This window comes from Elephantulus edwardii, unplaced genomic scaffold (genome assembly GCF_000299155.1).
Source record: "Elephantulus edwardii isolate Elephantulus edwardi_28Jun2011 unplaced genomic scaffold, EleEdw1.0 scaffold00104, whole genome shotgun sequence".
Taxonomy (NCBI): Eukaryota; Metazoa; Chordata; class Mammalia; order Macroscelidea; family Macroscelididae; genus Elephantulus; species Elephantulus edwardii.
Genome location: NW_006399854.1, coordinates 6,578,523 through 6,596,263, shown reverse-complemented (window position 1 = coordinate 6,596,263; position 17,741 = coordinate 6,578,523). Strand labels below are relative to the sequence as shown.

Genomic DNA, 17,741 nt, shown 5'->3' with positions numbered 1-17,741 from the left:
ACATCTGTTTCTGTTTGATCAACTATGCAAAGGTATTTGACTGTGTGTATCACAACAAATTGTACATGACATTGAGAAGAATGGGTATTCCAGAACACCTGAGTGTGCTCATGCAAAACCTATATTTAGACCAAGAAGCTGTAGTTCCAACAGTCCCAATGGTTAAAAATCAAGAAAGAACTGAATCAGAGATGATGTATCCTTCCTCCATACCCTTTCTATCTGTATGCAGGACAGATAATTCAGAAGGACAGACCATATGAAGAAGAATGTGGCATCAGGATTGGAAGAAGACTCGTCAATAATATTTATTATACAGATGACACAACTTTGCTCACTGAAACTGAGGAAGACTTGAATAATTTTTCTGTTGTTGTTGTTGTTTGTGCCGTCGAGTCGTTTTCGACTCATAGCGACCGTAGAAGTTCAAAACTAGAGCCTACAATATGGACTTCATCTCAACATCAAGAAAACAAAGGTCCTCACCACCGAGCCAATAGACAGTATCATGATAGATGGAGAAAGGAATCAGTTTGTTAATGATTTCGTCTTGCTTGGATCAACAATCAGCACTCTTTGCACCAGCAGTCAGGAAATCAAAAGACAAGTTGCATTGGGAAATCTGTTCTTGAGGATTTCTCCAGAGTGATAAAGGGCAACAATGTCAGGTTAGAGACTAAGGTGTGTCTGCTCCAGGCCATGGTCTTCTCAATTGTTTGCCATGCATCTGAGAGTTGGACAATGAATAAGTTTGATTAATAGAAGGAGAATCACTGCCTTTTAGTCATAGTGCTAGAGAAGAGTGTTGAACATACCATGAACATACCATGGACTGCCAAGAGTTCTATCCTGGAGAGGGCAGTAACAGTTAACTCCTTGGAGTAAAGGATTTTGAAGCTCTGTCTCACATACTTTAGGCATGTTGTCAAGCAAATCCTTGGATAAGGACATTAGGCTTGGAAGAGTAGAATATTAGCACAGGAGAGGAAGACCCATGATGAGACAGATTGAAACAGTTCCTGTTGCAATAGGGTGAAGTGAGTCAGAGACAGTGAGTTTAGCTCAGGACAGAGCAAAGTTCAGGGTCATGGTTCCTACTGTCACTATGAGTCTATGTAGTGGACTTGATGGCATATAACAACAAGAGCCTTTTATCTATATATGATAGTGATTAATTAACATTAAAACTACTACCTTGAAGCAATTCTGACTCATGGTAACTCTCCATGACGTTTCTGAGGCTGTAAATCTTAATGGGAGTGAAATACCCATTGCCTTACCTTAACAGCAGCTTCAAAATGCTAAATACATATTCCTATCTACCATCAAGGCTTTTTATTAGTTGGATTGAAACAAAGTGTAAGGACTAATGTTAAAATTAGTGACTAAGTTTAGGTTTTGTTGCTAATGGTTGCCTTCAAACCAGAACCAACTCAAAGCTGACACTCCATTCATTGGGTTTTTCCAAGGCTATACATCACGCAGGATGAGACGACCCATCTTTCTCCCAACCAGGGTCTTTGAATTTGACACAAATCCTATATCTGGTGGAGGTGAACCACCTGCCTTTGAGTTAGCAGTGCAGCTCCTTACCAAAAGACTGTCAGACCATATTGGTGTTAAAATTGATGACTGTTTATAGAAACAGTAAAAACACAACTATATTGCATTAGAAGCAGATGAACTGGAAGCACATCTTAATCACATATAACTGCAAATTCCTGTTGATACCCAGGATTCATAGATTTGGAAAGTGAGGGGCCATTTGAGGGAAAACTCCTCTAAATTCTTCAAATTATGTAACCCTAAATCCGTGTCATTTAACAAATGATTCCAACCCTTTTTTCCTTTCCTTTATTGGATTCCAAAGTTTAGTACACATTCAAATTATTCAATTTTGATATCACTCCTCTGATCAAGTGTCCTACTTTTGAAATGGAAAGCTCAGTTGGCCGTGTTCCCTGTTAACATTTAAGAAGCTTTATCATTTAAATAAATTAAACCTTCCAGCATGGGCTCCACGAGCATAATGAAGTACAGAGAATAAAAGCTTAAATGAAATAAACCTCTTTGCTGATAGGAATGGTGCTGGCTAGTGCACACTCTACCAATAACTGTGTAGCTGGAATCACAGCCTGATTAATTTTTTTCCTTTTTTATGTGGTGATGGTAGCGATTTGATTTGCCACTGGGTAAAACATAGATACATAGTAAATCAAGTGCAAGGGATCAAGGAGTCCTGAGATTCTTTTTGCTAATACTGATAAAAGAAAAAGAAAAATACTATGTAATTTTTTTTAAAAAAAGTTATTTTGTTCAATCCCACAATCATAATTATGTGTATACACTATTTCTTACAGTTCAGTCCACATAAATTGATCTTATAAGAACTTTAATGGATCCTTCAAATAGTTTTTTTAAAAACCACTGTGGAGTGCTAATTGGGTTTTAAATGTTTATTTTCCTGAGAAAAATAATAATTTCCACATAGTAATTAGGAAAATTAATCTAATATTATTTATGTAATAAATTAACAGGAGAAATTTCATTTTCTGTATGATACATTCCCTTGTGAAAGGTTTAATTGGATGATGAAAAGCATTCTGTTCACAGCTTCTTTCAAAAGCCAAAAAGCAGGATGCATTGTTTTTGTTCTAAAAAGGAAGCACACTATCTTTAAAGGACTTTAACAAAATTTAGTAATCTTACCATGATGTTATGAAGTTGAGCCATTTATTCCATGTTTTAAAGTTAATCAACTCTTTGGAAAGGAAAGATTCAGCATAACTTATTTAGATATACTGGTAATACTAATGTAAAATAATCACTGTAATGTTTTTACAGTGAAGTGCAGTCATTCAAAATCAAAACACATTGTTATTCAAATTTGAAAGTTAGGGTCATAAAGTTATTTTGAAACTGTGAGTAATTATGGTACACCTTTTTGCACTTAATGTTGTAATAACGTGAGTTATTCTTGGTATCCCTGCTGTTTTATTTTCTTGTTTGTTGTATAATCTACTTCCTTTAACCTAAAATCTATAACTTGATATGACAATTTAATAGATTATTAGTCTTTCAGCCTCATAAACATAATTCAGTCTCTTAATTTTTTTGTTTGCAATTTTAGCACTATTTCTTTTATTCTTATGCTAAAAAGGTTTTACATTGTTGTGAGTTGCAAAAATGTATTTTTAATAAATATTATTGCATTCCTGCAATAAAATTTGAGAAGAATTCTAATTTAAGACCTCTCAAGGACTGCTAGGGAGCTCTGTTGCTTAGCAGCTGCTCTACAGTCCCAAAGACTCACAGTTCAAATCTGCCAGATGTTCCGTGGGAGGAAAATGGACAATCTCTTCCCATGCAATTACTGCCTCTGCAAACTTGCTGGAGGGTTGCATATGGTTTGGTCCCAAATTGACAGTAAACAAAAACAAGGACTGATAGTGTCTGTTTACAAATGAAGAAATAAAAGTAGAAAGTAATTATCAATAATAATAATAATAGCAATAACATCTGTTCCTTTTCCCCCTCTCTTTTATTGCTGTGCTCATGTGCCATTAAATTGAATACGACTCATACCAACCCTATCCTGTATCATCTTAATCATTTTGACATACTTGAGTCCAGTGCTGCAGTCTCTGTGTTAGTCCATCTCGTTTAGGGTCTTCTGCTCTTTTGCTGAGCTTCTCCTCCTTTACAAGCCTGATGTACCTTTCTAAGGTATGTGCTCTCCTAGCAAAATGCCCTCTAGTGTTCAAAGGGTTTTCGAACACTTGTTGCAAAAGATCATACAATGCAGCCTTCAATATGGATTGCATCTCAATGTCAAGAAAACAAAGATTCTTACCTCTGGACCAAAAGACAACATCATGATGGATGGAGAAGAGATTGAAACTGTCAACAACTTCATCTTACTTGGATCCACAGTAGTAACAGCAGTCAGGAAATAAGAAGACCTATTTTATTAGGAAAGTCTTCAGTTAGGGACCTCTCCAAATTATTGAGGAGTAATGATATCAGTTTTAGGACTAAGGTGTGTCTGATCAGACCATGGTCTTTCCTATCACTTGCTATACATCTGAATGCTGGACAATAAACAGGGATGAGAGAGAATTAACCTTTAAGATCTGGTGTTGGAGAATAGTGCTGTGCTGAACATCCCATAGACTTCCAAAATCCAAACAAATATTCCTTAGAGAGGGTACGGTCAGAGTGCTCTTTGGAGACAAGGATGATGAAGCTTCACCTAACATACTTCAGGCATGTTGCTAGGAGTGGCTATTCCTTGGAGAGGGACATAATGCTGATAAAGTAGAGGGTTGGCAAATGAGAGGAAGACCCTCAACAAGGTGGATTGACACAGTGACTGTCACGAATTGTAAAGATGGCATGGGATAGGACATGTTTCAGATGTGTTGTTCATGAGATCACTATGAGTCATATTCATCTCGACAACACCTAACAACAACAACAGCAACATGCCCAAAGTTTGTGAGATGAAGATTTGTCATCTTTTATTCTAAAGATATATTCTGGCTATACTTTCTCCAAAACATATTTGGTTTTTTGGCAGCCAGTGGTATATTCTCTACTCAACACCACAGCTTGATGATATCAATTCTTCTTCTGTCATCCTTATTCATTGTCCAACTTTCAGCTACATAGTAAATTATTGAAAAGACTACTACCTAATTCAGACACACCTTAGTCTTTATACTGACATCATTGCTCTTGAGTACTTTCATTGAAGAAATCCTTGACAGAAGGCTTTTCCAATGCAATATATTTTTTTAAATTTCTTGCTTGCTTGTACCAAGCATATTTTTGTGAATCCAAGATGAAATAACCAACAATTTCAATCTTTCCTCCATCTATTGTGATTTTTTCTATTGACCCAGTGGGGAGGATTTTTATTTTCTTGGTGTAGAGATATAACCTATTTTGAAGGCTGTAGTCTTTGCTCTTTGGAAGCAAGTGCTCAAGTCCTCTTCAATTTCAGCAAGCAAAGTTATGTCATTTACTCTGATGGCAATCTTACATAAAACAAAGCAAAAAAAAATACAAATTCTTTCTAAAGTAATTCAAGACTGACTTTATATTTGTAATATTTTATATCACAAATATGTACTTTCAGAATGTTTTAAAAGGTTATTGCATTAATGAATACAATTTATTTATTGAGGGCTCTCAGTGTGATATGTCCTATTGTAGGAACTGAAGATTCAGCATTTAACACAATACAAAAATATCTGTCCTCATAAATAAATTAATGTTAGTACGGGTGGGAGTAAGTTTGGCGTCAAGGGCCAGGAAAAATCTCTAGATTTGCTGTTGCTATGCAAACTCCATACGAGATATTGGCAATTATTCCTGAACCTTAGAGGAAATAATAGACCCCATACCCACTTCCGTAGGGGTTAGATGAAGCAGAGAAAAGAAAAATGTGCAACACCCTTCTGTTTTGTCATCGAATATCCAAAATTTTCTTTCCCTTTCTTGGTTCTTTTACAGCTTTTTGTTGCAAAATATGCTAGTCCAAATCTGTCTCGTGTGTTGATGCACATGGGGAACCTGACAATGGGATTTTTTTGTGACATCCTGAAAAATTGCTACTGTGCTTGAGCCTATTATTGCAGCCACCCTGGCAATCCTGTCCTGTGGCTTGGTCTACAGGTAATTGTGCTGCTAACCCACAGTCCATGCATCTCTGGTTATTTTATTCCAATGACCTGGTGGTTTGGCTCTGGGGAAGAAAGATGAGTAATCTCCTCCCAGGCAATTTATACTCTCAGAAACCCAACAGAAAGCCTTTCTTTTTTTTTTTTTTACTTGCTTCAACTCATTGGCAATGCATGTAAGGAGTTCTACTTACTTAGAATAATACCCCTCCATTGACAGCTTCCCTTCTGCTAACCTGTCCCAAGTATTTGAGACAAAGTTTCACTGTCCTCTACCACGTGGAACATTCTGGTTGCCATTCTTTCGAGAGGTAATTGTTCATTCTTTGGACAATCCATAGCAGATTCTTTAGGGAGCTCTGCTGGCCTAGTGGTAAGAATCTGAGCTGCAATCCCAATGGCTTACAGTTTGAATCCATCAGCTACTCCATGGGAGAAAAATGGGCAGTGTCTTCCCATGTCATTTACTGCTTCTGAAAAGGTATTGGAGTGTCAGCTATGGGTCTGTTCCTATTTTACAGTGCATAACAACAATAACAGTGTCTTCTTCAGTAACACTACAATTCAAAGGCATTGATTCTTTTTCGAGCTTCCTTTCTCTTTGTCCAAGTTTCACATTCTTTTTTTTCTATATTTTATTAATTTTCATAAACATTTACAGAGATTTTGGGTTTCCATTCATTCCTTGTTGCACTATTCTCTCTACCCTCCTCCCAGTTTGTTCTTGTCCAAATGCCACAGTGCTTGTCAAAGCCAGTTCTGATTAATCTTCTTTGTCAGTGTGTCCTTTGCCATTCCCTATCTCTCCTCCCTGAGAGAGACTTCACCCTGAGTCATAAGGAAAAGGGGATGGCGTATTCTCTTAGCTACTTCCTGCTGAAAAGGGACGCTGTGGGTTTCAGGGTGAAGATCTTCTCTCACTACTCTAAAGTTTCACATTCTTATGAGGCAACTGAAAAATATTACAGTTTGGGTCAAGTGCACCTTACCCTATAGTGATATCCTTGCTTTTTATCATTTTTCCTTTTAAAAAAATGGCCTTAGTGTCAAGAAGCTGTACTGCAATCCCAAAGACAGGCAGTTTGAAGTCATCAGCTGGTCCATGGGAGAACGATTTCCAGTCTCCTCCCGTGTGATTAACTGCTTCTGAAACATGCTGGAGGGTCAGCTATGAGTTAACTCTGACTTGATAGTACTCAAAACAACAACTCATATACTTTTTGTTTCATAACACTAATTAAAATTGATAAATGTCATTCTCTTTCTTATCAAATCCTTACAATCCCCTCCATTTCCCTTCACCCTTCTCATTCGTCCAATAAGCTCTGCTCCCTCTCCTTCCCCTCACTTGCCAGTCAGCCCTCTAAGATTGCTGCTATGTGTCTGGAAACTTCTCCTTAGCTTTCTTTTTGCCCCTGTTCAATCAGTTAATCAGCTACATATTTCCTGTTCCAGATTGCTAAGGGCCATACACAAAACGTCTGATAGTCAGTTCCTTTCAAATTGGCCTTCCCTTCATCTTTCCCTGTGCAGTGTTCATTATCTGTCCATTAATTGTCAGGATCTTTTTAAGATTTGCTCAATGCAAAATATCCATTGATTTATCGACTGCTGCTTCCATGGATGTTGATCATGTGTCTGAGTAAAATTAAATCTTTGGCAATTATTTTGCTTTCACCATTCATCATCATACTGTTTATTGACCCAATCAGACTATTTTTGTTTGTTTATGTTGAGGTGTTAATGATACTATAATCTTTGAGCTTCATTAGTAAGTGTTTCAGCTTTTCTTTGTTTTTTGCTGGTAAAGTTGTGTCGTCTGTGTATCCCAGATTATTAATGGGTTTTCTTCTATCTCGGTGTTTTGTCTTTCTTCATTTAATCTAGATTCTTGGAGTAGTTGTTCAGCATGCAAATTGAAGGGTATGCTGAAATAATATAATCCTGACACGTATCTTTCCTGATATTAAATCATGCAACATTCCCCTATTCTGTTGGAACTAATACAGAACAGCCTCTTGTTCTTAATACAAGTTCTGCAGGAGTACATTTAAGTGTTGTGGGATTCTCATTCTTCATAATGCTTGTCATAATTTGTGATAAGCAACACAGTCAAATGCATTTGCACAGGCAATAAAATGTAAGTAAATAAATACTTTCTCTGCTCTTCATCAAGACTCATCAGATGATAGAAATGGCATTCCCTGATGTCATGTGTTATTAATTGAACTAGAATTTTTTTCTCTTTAAGAATTTTATATTGATTTGCACACGAAAATCATAGACATTGTTTCATTTATATATGTTGTTTTTCACTTATTCCTCCACTCAAATGATAATATTTCACATTATCATTCCCATGTGTTGTGTTTTATAAAATTAATCACTATTGATTCATAGTCGTCATTACCCCACTGTCTGGAAAACAGAAAATGGGACACAGGGGCACAGGGCTGTGATTGTCTTTCTGAAAGGGCCAGAGGGGGTGAGAATTTGGGGTTTCTCACCACCCTAAAACAGAAAACAGCCTCATGGTGCCTCTAGAGCCACATCAGCAGCAAGAGGTTCATTTATTCATTATTAATTCACAGACTGGGTTCTTAAGAGTGGGGTTTATTAGGGAAGTAAATTGGAGAATGGGGGAGGCAAGGAATATTACCCAGTTCAAGGCCCTATCTCATCCCAGCAGTCCCAAGGCCCAATTCTTCAATTAGTCCAGACTCTGGTTTCAGATCAGCAGTGAGGTTTCTCTTCCATCATCCAGCGAGAACAGCAAAACCTTTAACTGTAACCTTTATCTCAGGGCTCCTCAGGTTACCTTGTCTTAGTTTCTCCACAATAATGCCACAGTCTCTCCACCACCATCACCAGGGATTCACCCTCACAGGATCTCACTGCCACCAAAATCTTGCTCCACTCTCCTAGTGTGGGGAGCACTCTCTCTCTTATCCTTGTCCCATAGCAGTTGATTATTTGCAAGACCATGTGTTTGCAGTTAAGGAGACCAGCGGAGGCTAACATAATGCCTAGAAAAGCCAACTTTTAAACTATCACCGTAGTCAACTCCCTAGCTTTTCTAGCTATGATTTCTCATTATCTGATGGGTCAGCCTTCCCCTTATATCTAGATTTAGGGAAATATGCAAGCCATATGCTTCACTTGTTTTGTATTAATTCCTCCATTTTAGATAGTTAATTTTTCATTTGCTCAGTCTTAACATACCATTTTTATGAGGAAAGAAGCATGTATTTCCTCCAAATAATCTGCTATTACAGTTGAAACTTTCAATATCTGCATCTATAAACAAAGGTCCAGTTCAGACCAAACCATCAGGTAACAGTAATCAACACAGTTTACAGAATGCTTTCCTTTGTCTTACAGAAGCTTGATACTTGGTGTTGTAATCTTTATTCTCAGTTTAGCAGTAGCAGTCCAAACATGTTGTTTTTACTTGGTTGGGGAAAAGGAGCCAGCAGACATTCAGGGAAGATAAAGAATTCTTCTTTTGTTGGTATTTCAGATGGGCATACTTGGAAATCACTTGATAAGCATTATGTTACAAATCAGAAAAATAAGCTTCTGGCCTAAATTCTTTACACATTTTCATAGTCCCTTATGGTAATTGTTATGTGCCATCAACTTAACTATGATTCATAGCAACTGTCCTGAGCCGGCCTGTCTCTGACACACTGACGCCATTATGACAGTCACTATGTCAGTCCATATGATGTAGGGTCTTCCTCTCCTGCACTGACCCTCCACCCTTCCAAGTCCCTCTCTAAGGAATGGTCCCTCCTGACAACATGCTCAAAATATGTGAGATGGAGCTTCAAAATCCTTTCCTACAAGGAGCAGCCTGATTTCATGCTATCCAGTATAGACCTCTTTGTTCTCTTGACAACCCATGGTATATCCAAAAGTCTTCTCCAGTATCACAACTCAAAGGTATCTATTCTTATGTCATCCTTATGATTGTATAGCTCTCTGATCAATTTATCTCATAGCAATCAATTGAGAAGACCATGGCCTGGATAAGGCACACCTTAGTTTCTCGACTGATATTGTTGCTATTTAATGCTTTGGAGAGGTCAATGACAGCAGATTTACCTAATGCAAATCATCTTTGGATTTCCTGACTGCTAATGCCAAGAGTGTTGATTGTGGATCTGAGAAAAATTAAATTGTTAACAACTTCAATCTTTTCTCCATCTGTTCTGATGTTCTCTATTTACCTGATAGTGAGGATCTTTGTTTTCTTGATATTGAGATTCAATCCATGATCTTCAGCCCGAAGTGCATCAAGTTCTCCTTAGTTTTAGTGAGCAAAGTTGTTTCATCTGCATAATGTATGGTGTTGATGAGTCTTCCTCCAATTTTGATGCTACATTCTTCTTTATCGAGTCTAGCCTCTTGAATGATCTGTTCCACATATAGATTAAAAAAGGTATAGAGAAAGGATATATCACTGATGCACTCCTTTTTTTTAACTATACTATGTTCCCTTGCTCTATTCAGACAACAGTTTCTTGGTATAGGTATAGGTTTCACACGAGCACAATCAAGTGTTTTGGGTTTCCATTTATTCTCAATGTTAACTACAATTTGTTGTGATCCACATGGTGAAATGCTTTTTCCAGTCAAAAAACACAAATAGACATTTTTCTGGTACTCACTGATTTCAGCCAAAATCCATGTGAAATCAGTAGTGATTTCTGTAGAGCCACGGCCTCTTTGAAACTCAGCTGACATATGTGGAGGTTCTCTGTGAATGTACTGGTCTAGTTGTTGTTGTTGTTGTTGATGATGATGATTGCCATTGAGTTGAGCACAACTCACAATGACCCTATGAACAAAAGGCCTGAAGCCTTTATAGGACTATTGTCATTTATCAAAATTCATAGAATTTCCAGGGGCATATTGTTTAGGAAATGGATGCCAACTGGTCTAGTCGATTTTTAAATAGTCTGCAGTAAGATTTTGTTTGTATGTGATATGAGAGATGCTGTTTGATAATTTCCACATTGGGTAAGATCATCTTTTTAGGGAATGGAAATAAATATTGATATCTTCTAGTCAGTTGGGCAGGAAGCTATCCTCTAGATTTCTTAGCACAGCCTGGTGAGCACATCCAAGTCTGTATCTGTTTGTGGTAATATGTCTATTAGTATTTCATCAATTCATGAGGCCTTATTTTTTTACCATTCCTTCAGAGCAACTTGAATGTCTTACTTTATAACCACTGGTTCTTGATCATATCCTACTTCCTGAAAGGATTCTGTGTCAGCCAATTGTTTTTGGTACAGTTACTCTATGTATTCCTTCTATGTTCTTGGATCATTCAAGATTTTGTCCATATCATCTGTAAGTGCTGCAACTCGAGGATTGAATTTGGTTTTCAGTTCCCTCAGCTTGAAAAATGCTGAGCGAATTCTTGTCTTTTTATTTTCTAACTCCAGCTGTTTGCACATTTTGCTGTAATACTTTGCTTTGCTTTCACAAATTGTTCTTTGAAATCTTCTTTTCAACTCTAACTGCCTCATGTCCTCCTTTTGCTTTGGCTTCACAGTATTCTAGCGCAAAATTTAACATCTCTTCCAACATTCATTTTGGGTGGTTTTTTCCTACCCTGTCTTTGTAATGGCATTTTGCTATCTTCATTGATGAAGTCTTTGGTATCATCCCACAACTAATCTGTTCTTTATTCATCAGTGTTCAATGCCTCAAGCCTATTCTTAAGATTTTTTTTTTTTTTAAGTTCAGGTGAAATAGACTCAAGATCATATTTTGTTTCTTGTGGGTTGGTTTTCATTTTCTTTAGCCTTAATTTAAACTTGAACATGAGTAGTTGATAATCCATCCCACAGTTGGTACCTGGCTTTGTTTTCAAAACTGATGCCGATGATTCTTTCTATAGATGCAATCAATCTGATTTCTGTGTCATTAGATGAGGCCCATGTGTATAGTCTTTCTGTTTTTTTATAAAGGTATTTTTAATGAATAAATCATTGTACAAAATTCTATTATTCTCTCTCCAGCTTCATTTCTGTCACAAAGTCCATAATTTCTAACTACTGATCTTTCTTATTTTCAGCTTTTGCATTCCCACCGCCAGTTATTATTACTGTCTTGGCTGCATGTTTTATAGATTTCAGACTTCAAAAATTGATAGAGGTCTTCTATTTCCTCCTTTTTGGCTTGAGTTATTGTATATCTAATTCAATGATAGTGGTATTAACTGGTCTTCATTGTATGCATGTGCATATTTTCTGTCATTCACAACATTATATTTCATGATGAATATAGAGATGGTCTTTTTTTACTATGAATGCAACCTCCTTTTCTTCACTTTTTCATCCCCACCATAGTAGATCATATGTCAAACCATCTTAGCTCACTAATGCCTAGTCTGCAAATATGTGTTCCATTTATATTTTCAAAATGTCCATTTCTCCTATATTCATATTTCTTACAATCAATGTACCATTATTAGTTGTTTTTTATGTGTGTCTTCTAATTTGAGGCCTCAGCCTCCAGTGCTATATCTAATGTGGTCTATTTTTCATAGGTTTCCAAGGTCTGTTGTTTCTGAAGTGCATGGTCAATCCTTCTTCCTAGTCTGTCTTAATCCGGGAGTTCCACTTTAGCACAGCATCTAGCTGATAAGCACTATATTCAAATGGGCTGATGACAGAAAAGCTAACATATACATATCTAAGATCTTAAGAGCAGCAACATGTAAAGACACTTCCCCAATACAAAAACTGACAAATAAATCATACCTTTGAGACTAAACCATAGAACAAGTGAACATGCAGATAAAATGGCACGAGTCACAGGGATTCCCCTATCAAGGCAATGGCACAAGATCCAGAAGGTTTAGAAGTTGTCTGGCTTTGTTGGGGGGTAGGGGGTGAGTATGTCAGTGTACTCTGGTGAGGAGCCATGAAGCAAGGTATCTTATCTAACTATTAATATGGTGGCTCAAGCTCCAGTCACACCTGCCTGTTACCTGTGTGTTCCCTGCCAAAGATAGCACTCTGAGTCTCTCATGCTGGCTTCCAGTGTGTATCTTGGTGCTTCTCACTGTTGAGGCTTTTGCTCTGGGCTTCCTAGTCTGGCTTCTGGTGTGCCTATAACTAGAGGAAATTGTCCATTATAAACTTGCAAGTTGTGAAGTTAAATCACATAGCAGTCCATGTGGACATTACTGAGATAGCAATTTCTATGTATATTATATACCATTGATGATGTTGCCAAGTTCGGCAATGTGTGTGTGTGTGTGTGTGTGTGTGTGTGTGTGTGTGTGTACACATGTGGAGAGAGAATACTTCATTAAATTTGAAGTTCAGAATTTCAGATAAAAGATAAATATTTTTAGTATAATTATGCTCCATCAAAATGAAAACAATTTTTAATAAAAGCCTCAAATATTGCATGAGACTTTCAGACATTTTTATCAGTTGTGCATCCTACAATGATAACATGAAGTGAATTTTTATTTTCCCAAATGTGAATATGTCTAGGACTTACTGAATGGAGCCAAGGCTTTGTAGATCTAAAAGCAAGTAGCTATTTAAAATAAATGAATACTAGGTTAGAGACAGGTAAGAAAGGTAATTCAGCCAATTATTTGCATAAGGCTCTTATTTCAGTCTATAAAACTAAACTGAGTATATTTTAAATGAAATAATGACATAGGAAAAGAGTATTTGTCTTTGGGTATAATAATGCCAAAAAATGCAAATATTTTGAAAGCTTAATGTAAACTCCATTTACTTAAGAAGCACAAGAAATATGTCAGCCTTTTGAAAGACTTGTGATTAAATTACTGGAGATTTGATACCAGACTTTGAGCTGAGTATTACATCTTTTGAAAAGATCCAATTTCATGTGTCACTCACTACAAAGGGTAAAATATTCTGTGGCAGTTAAGGTTGTTCTTGAACCATGATTAGTATTGTTTTATGGTGTAAAATCAATGATTTTATGTTATACCTGGAAGTTGCTGAGTCCTGAAGAGACAATGAAAATGTATTCAAATAGAAAGTATTTTTACAGGAGTTCAAAGGGAGAGAACCAACATATTTTGAATGTTTATTATATGCCAAGACTCACATATATTTCACGTTTTATTTTTTAAATTTGACAAACAATTAAAGATGTTGATACAGGTAAATAATTTTCCAGAATCACAAAATTAACTTTGAAAAGACTGTATCTAATATAATTCTTATGTGATTATTTTTACAATATTCAGACCTGTGGTTTATTTTTCAGAAAAACAGAAAATGTTTCACACTTAATGTCTACCTCTGATAATATGAAGGAATAATTTGTTATATAGTCATCATTTTTATCTTAATGGAGTTGTAGTCCATTCTTTCTAATGCTATTTTTAAAACACATTTCTAATAAAATTTTTCTTACTCTGTATACCAACTTAACTTCACACATATCATACAGTAACTATATTTAAAGTTTAAAGTATTTGGACTTGGAAGCTTCCAGGGTCACTTATTCAATAACTAGATAGCAATTGTTTGAAGTAAAATCTTATGTAGGGCTGGTATTTGCTTCCCTGAAAGTCTTCCTTATAGATCTAATTCTTCTCTTTCAGATCACATAAGTAAATTCAATCATCCTTTCTAACCTAAGGACTATATTAGTAAACTGTCTAACTTTCAGTGTACTTTCCATCCCAACAAGTGCTGCATTACAAAACTATTAAGAGCTTTCATAGCATGCACTTATTACTGTATGATTCTTAAGCAGGAAATTGTACTGAAAATGATCTTGAATTTTACATACACACACACACAGAGGAAAATGTTTCCGAAAAATCGAGATGTATTATAAGGAAATTATACACATGCATAAGTATGTAAATACAGTTATATGCATATTCAGTGTTTTTGCATGTCTTAATAAAGTGGTGCATAAAATAGAAAATGGAATGTCTCTATTAGTTGTGTGTTAACTCCAATCATCTCTAATAGGTTAGAGAGTAGAACAAAACTTAGAAGTCTTGCTGTTGTAATTGTTAAAGTGCTATTTTGAATAATAACTGAAACGTCTGTGTGAATCCACCCACAGACACCTGAAAGAGCACAGCCTTGATATCTAGGCAGTGAAATTCTACTCTGAAATACATTAGGTCTCTATAAATCAATATTGACTGGACAGCGACTGGTTGGAATTAAGCTTGGTCAGTGTTCCTATGTTGGGTTTTAGGTATATCACTTTTATTAAACAGCATTAGAATATGACTCTCTTCAGAAAGGAAATGATAATATACTCAAGGTTTTTCTTCTGTAAAACTCAGTACACTCAGTATAGACTTGCACAAAGAATACAGTCAACCAATTTTTTAAATCACATTTTGATACTTTCTTCCCTTTCACAGATCATTTTCCGTAAGATCAGTGATGTGAAGAAGGAGGAGGAGGAGCGCCTCAGGCAGAAGAATGAGGTAACTCTCAGTATCCCTGTGGACCACCCAGTCAGAAAGCTCTTCCAGAAATTCAAGCAGCAGAAGGAGCTGAGGAACCAGGGATCAACTCAAAGCGACCCAGAGCGGAACCAGCTCCAGGTAGAAAGTCGCTCCTTACAGAATGGAGCCTCCATTACTGGCACCAGTGTGGTGACCGTGTCACAGATCACACCGATCCAGACGTCTCTGGCCTACGTGAAAACCAGTGAATCCCTCAAGCAAAACAACCGTGATGCCATGGAACTCAAGCCCAATGGCGGTGCTGACCAAAAATGTCTCAAAGTCAACAGCCCAATAAGAATGAAAAATGGAAATGGGAAAGGGTGGCTCAGACTCAAGAATAATATGGGAGCCCATGAGGAGAAAAAAGAAGATTGGAATAATGTCACCAAAGCTGAATCCATGGGGCTATTGTCAGAGGACCCCAAGGGTAGTGATTCAGAAAACAGTGTGACCAAAAACCCATTAAGGAAAACAGATTCCTGTGACAGCGGGATTACAAAAAGTGACCTTCGTTTGGACAAGGCTGGTGAGGCTCGAAGTCCACTGGAGCACAGTCCCATTCAGGCTGATGCCAAGCACCCCTTTTATCCCATCCCCGAGCAGGCCTTACAAACCACACTGCAGGAAGTCAAGCATGAACTCAAAGAGGACCTTCAGCTACTAAGCTGCAGAATGACTGCCCTGGAAAAGCAAGTGGCAGAAATTTTAAAATTACTCTCAGAAAAAAGCGTGCCCCACACCTCTTCTCCCAAATCCCAGATGCCCCTCCAAGTACCTCCTCAAATACCATGTCAGGATATTTTTAGTGTTTCAAGGCCTGAGTCACCTGAATCTGACAAAGATGAAATCCACTTTTAATATATTCCTATATATTTGTTAATATATTAAAGCAGTATATACATCTATATACATATGTGTGTATATACAGTATATACATATATATATTTTCACTTGCTTTCAATATGATGAACACAATAGGGATTTTGATATGTAAATATTGCATGTCCAGCTGGATTCTGGCCTGCCAAAGAAGATGATTATTAAAATCATAGATACTGCTTGTATATTATGCAGTTCACTGCATGCACACTTGATATTTATTTATAATCTGTATTCTATAATAAAAAAAAGGACACTTTTTGTTATCCAAGGCAATGTACTATTTGAAGAATCAGGGTTCAACCTGCCAATGTTGCCGTGACTAATTTGATCTCAGGCTGAGTATATCAAACTGTCATTTCCTCGCTGTTTTGTTAAGTTTAAATTTTTTATTAATGCCAAGAAAGAGTTCAGCATTTGAAACTGTTAGCACCATTTTATGATCTCTTTCCATAGGATATTTTTCTGAAATTTAGTGTTAGATTATTTCCCCTCCAGGCAGCATTTGTTCCATTTAAATGATTGGTTTTGTTGCCTAAGCCAGATAGATAGAAATGTGGGAAATTGAGAATTTAATGCTTTTAGGTTTTGTGCATGAATTGCATTGTCTCTCAATGATACCTCTCCTTTTTTAACATTATACATAGATTGTAATCATTAACTCTTACGTAAGGAAATCCCTACTCCCTTCATTTTGGAGATCAGCTGCCATCTCGTAAGCTGACTTTATCAACACCATGAATCTTAAACTCTTACTATAGTGTATATTATCATAGAAATACTGCACCACAGGGTATCAGGGCCTTTTTATAATTGATGTCAGAGATGCTGATTCTCCAAAGGTGATGATTGTTCTAAATTTGTGTTTCAAAACCGTACTTAAGGCTGAAGTGGAAAGGCTCTTAGTTAAGAAGCAAACAAAAGAATCCTATATGTAATCATATAGAGATTGAATTAATTGTGATATAACTAAAAAAGAATATAAGCAGTTAGATAAGTATTCTTAGCATATCTGTAACTCTGAATGAAGAACAGATATGGAATTGTTCACATTTGATTCTTCATGTTGGTAGAGATGGTATATGCAAGGTGATTAACAAGCAACAGTAACTGAGAGCCCAACTATGCGTTAAGTTGCTCATCCAAGTGCTTTTCTGTACTTTTATTCCGGTTACAATTTTCTAAAGCTTTTTTTGCACAAAGTTCTACTGCTGGACCTCTGCTGAGTTGATAGAATAGCTACTGTGGCTCAGGCAGAACCGTTTATGAAAGGGGGATACTAACGACTGAATTTCCTAGTCTTTTGGGTCGTAAATCCTCTTCTTAGAAAGTGCCTATTATCAGCTAAAAAAAAAGTCACAAAAATTACATGTAGCTAGTCCCTTCATGAAATGCATTCAGAAAAAAAAAAATACATGTACATTTGAAAGAGCCCTTAGAGCCTGTTCATTTCTTTTGACTAAATGATATTATATGAAGTGTATCTGAGATGCGTTTTTAATTGGTACATGCATGACATTTATTAGTGGGAACAAAGGAATTAGTGTTTTCATCAAGTTGAAAATATGTAACAGCAATTTGTATATTATTGGACCATCTGTACATATATGTTAATAATATATAGCAGTGAAAGTTACATTAAAGATATTTTAGTCTGTTGTACCCTTTTTATGAGCTTTTGTAAC

General features: G+C 36.5%; 1 protein-coding gene across 2 annotated transcripts in view; it reads left to right on the top strand.

The window, feature by feature from the left end:
* Nucleotides 1–16,979, top strand: part of KCNH5 (potassium voltage-gated channel, subfamily H (eag-related), member 5) — a 591,159-nt gene extending 574,180 nt beyond the window's left edge. For both annotated transcript variants that reach the window (XM_006891790.1, XM_006891789.1), the window contains one exon: nucleotides 15,088–16,979. In XM_006891790.1, coding sequence (XP_006891852.1) covers nucleotides 15,088–15,101 — 14 coding nt within the window. In that variant the 3' untranslated portion in view covers nucleotides 15,102–16,979. The remainder of the gene's footprint in view (nucleotides 1–15,087) is intronic.
* Nucleotides 16,980–17,741: the final 762 nt, after the last annotated feature.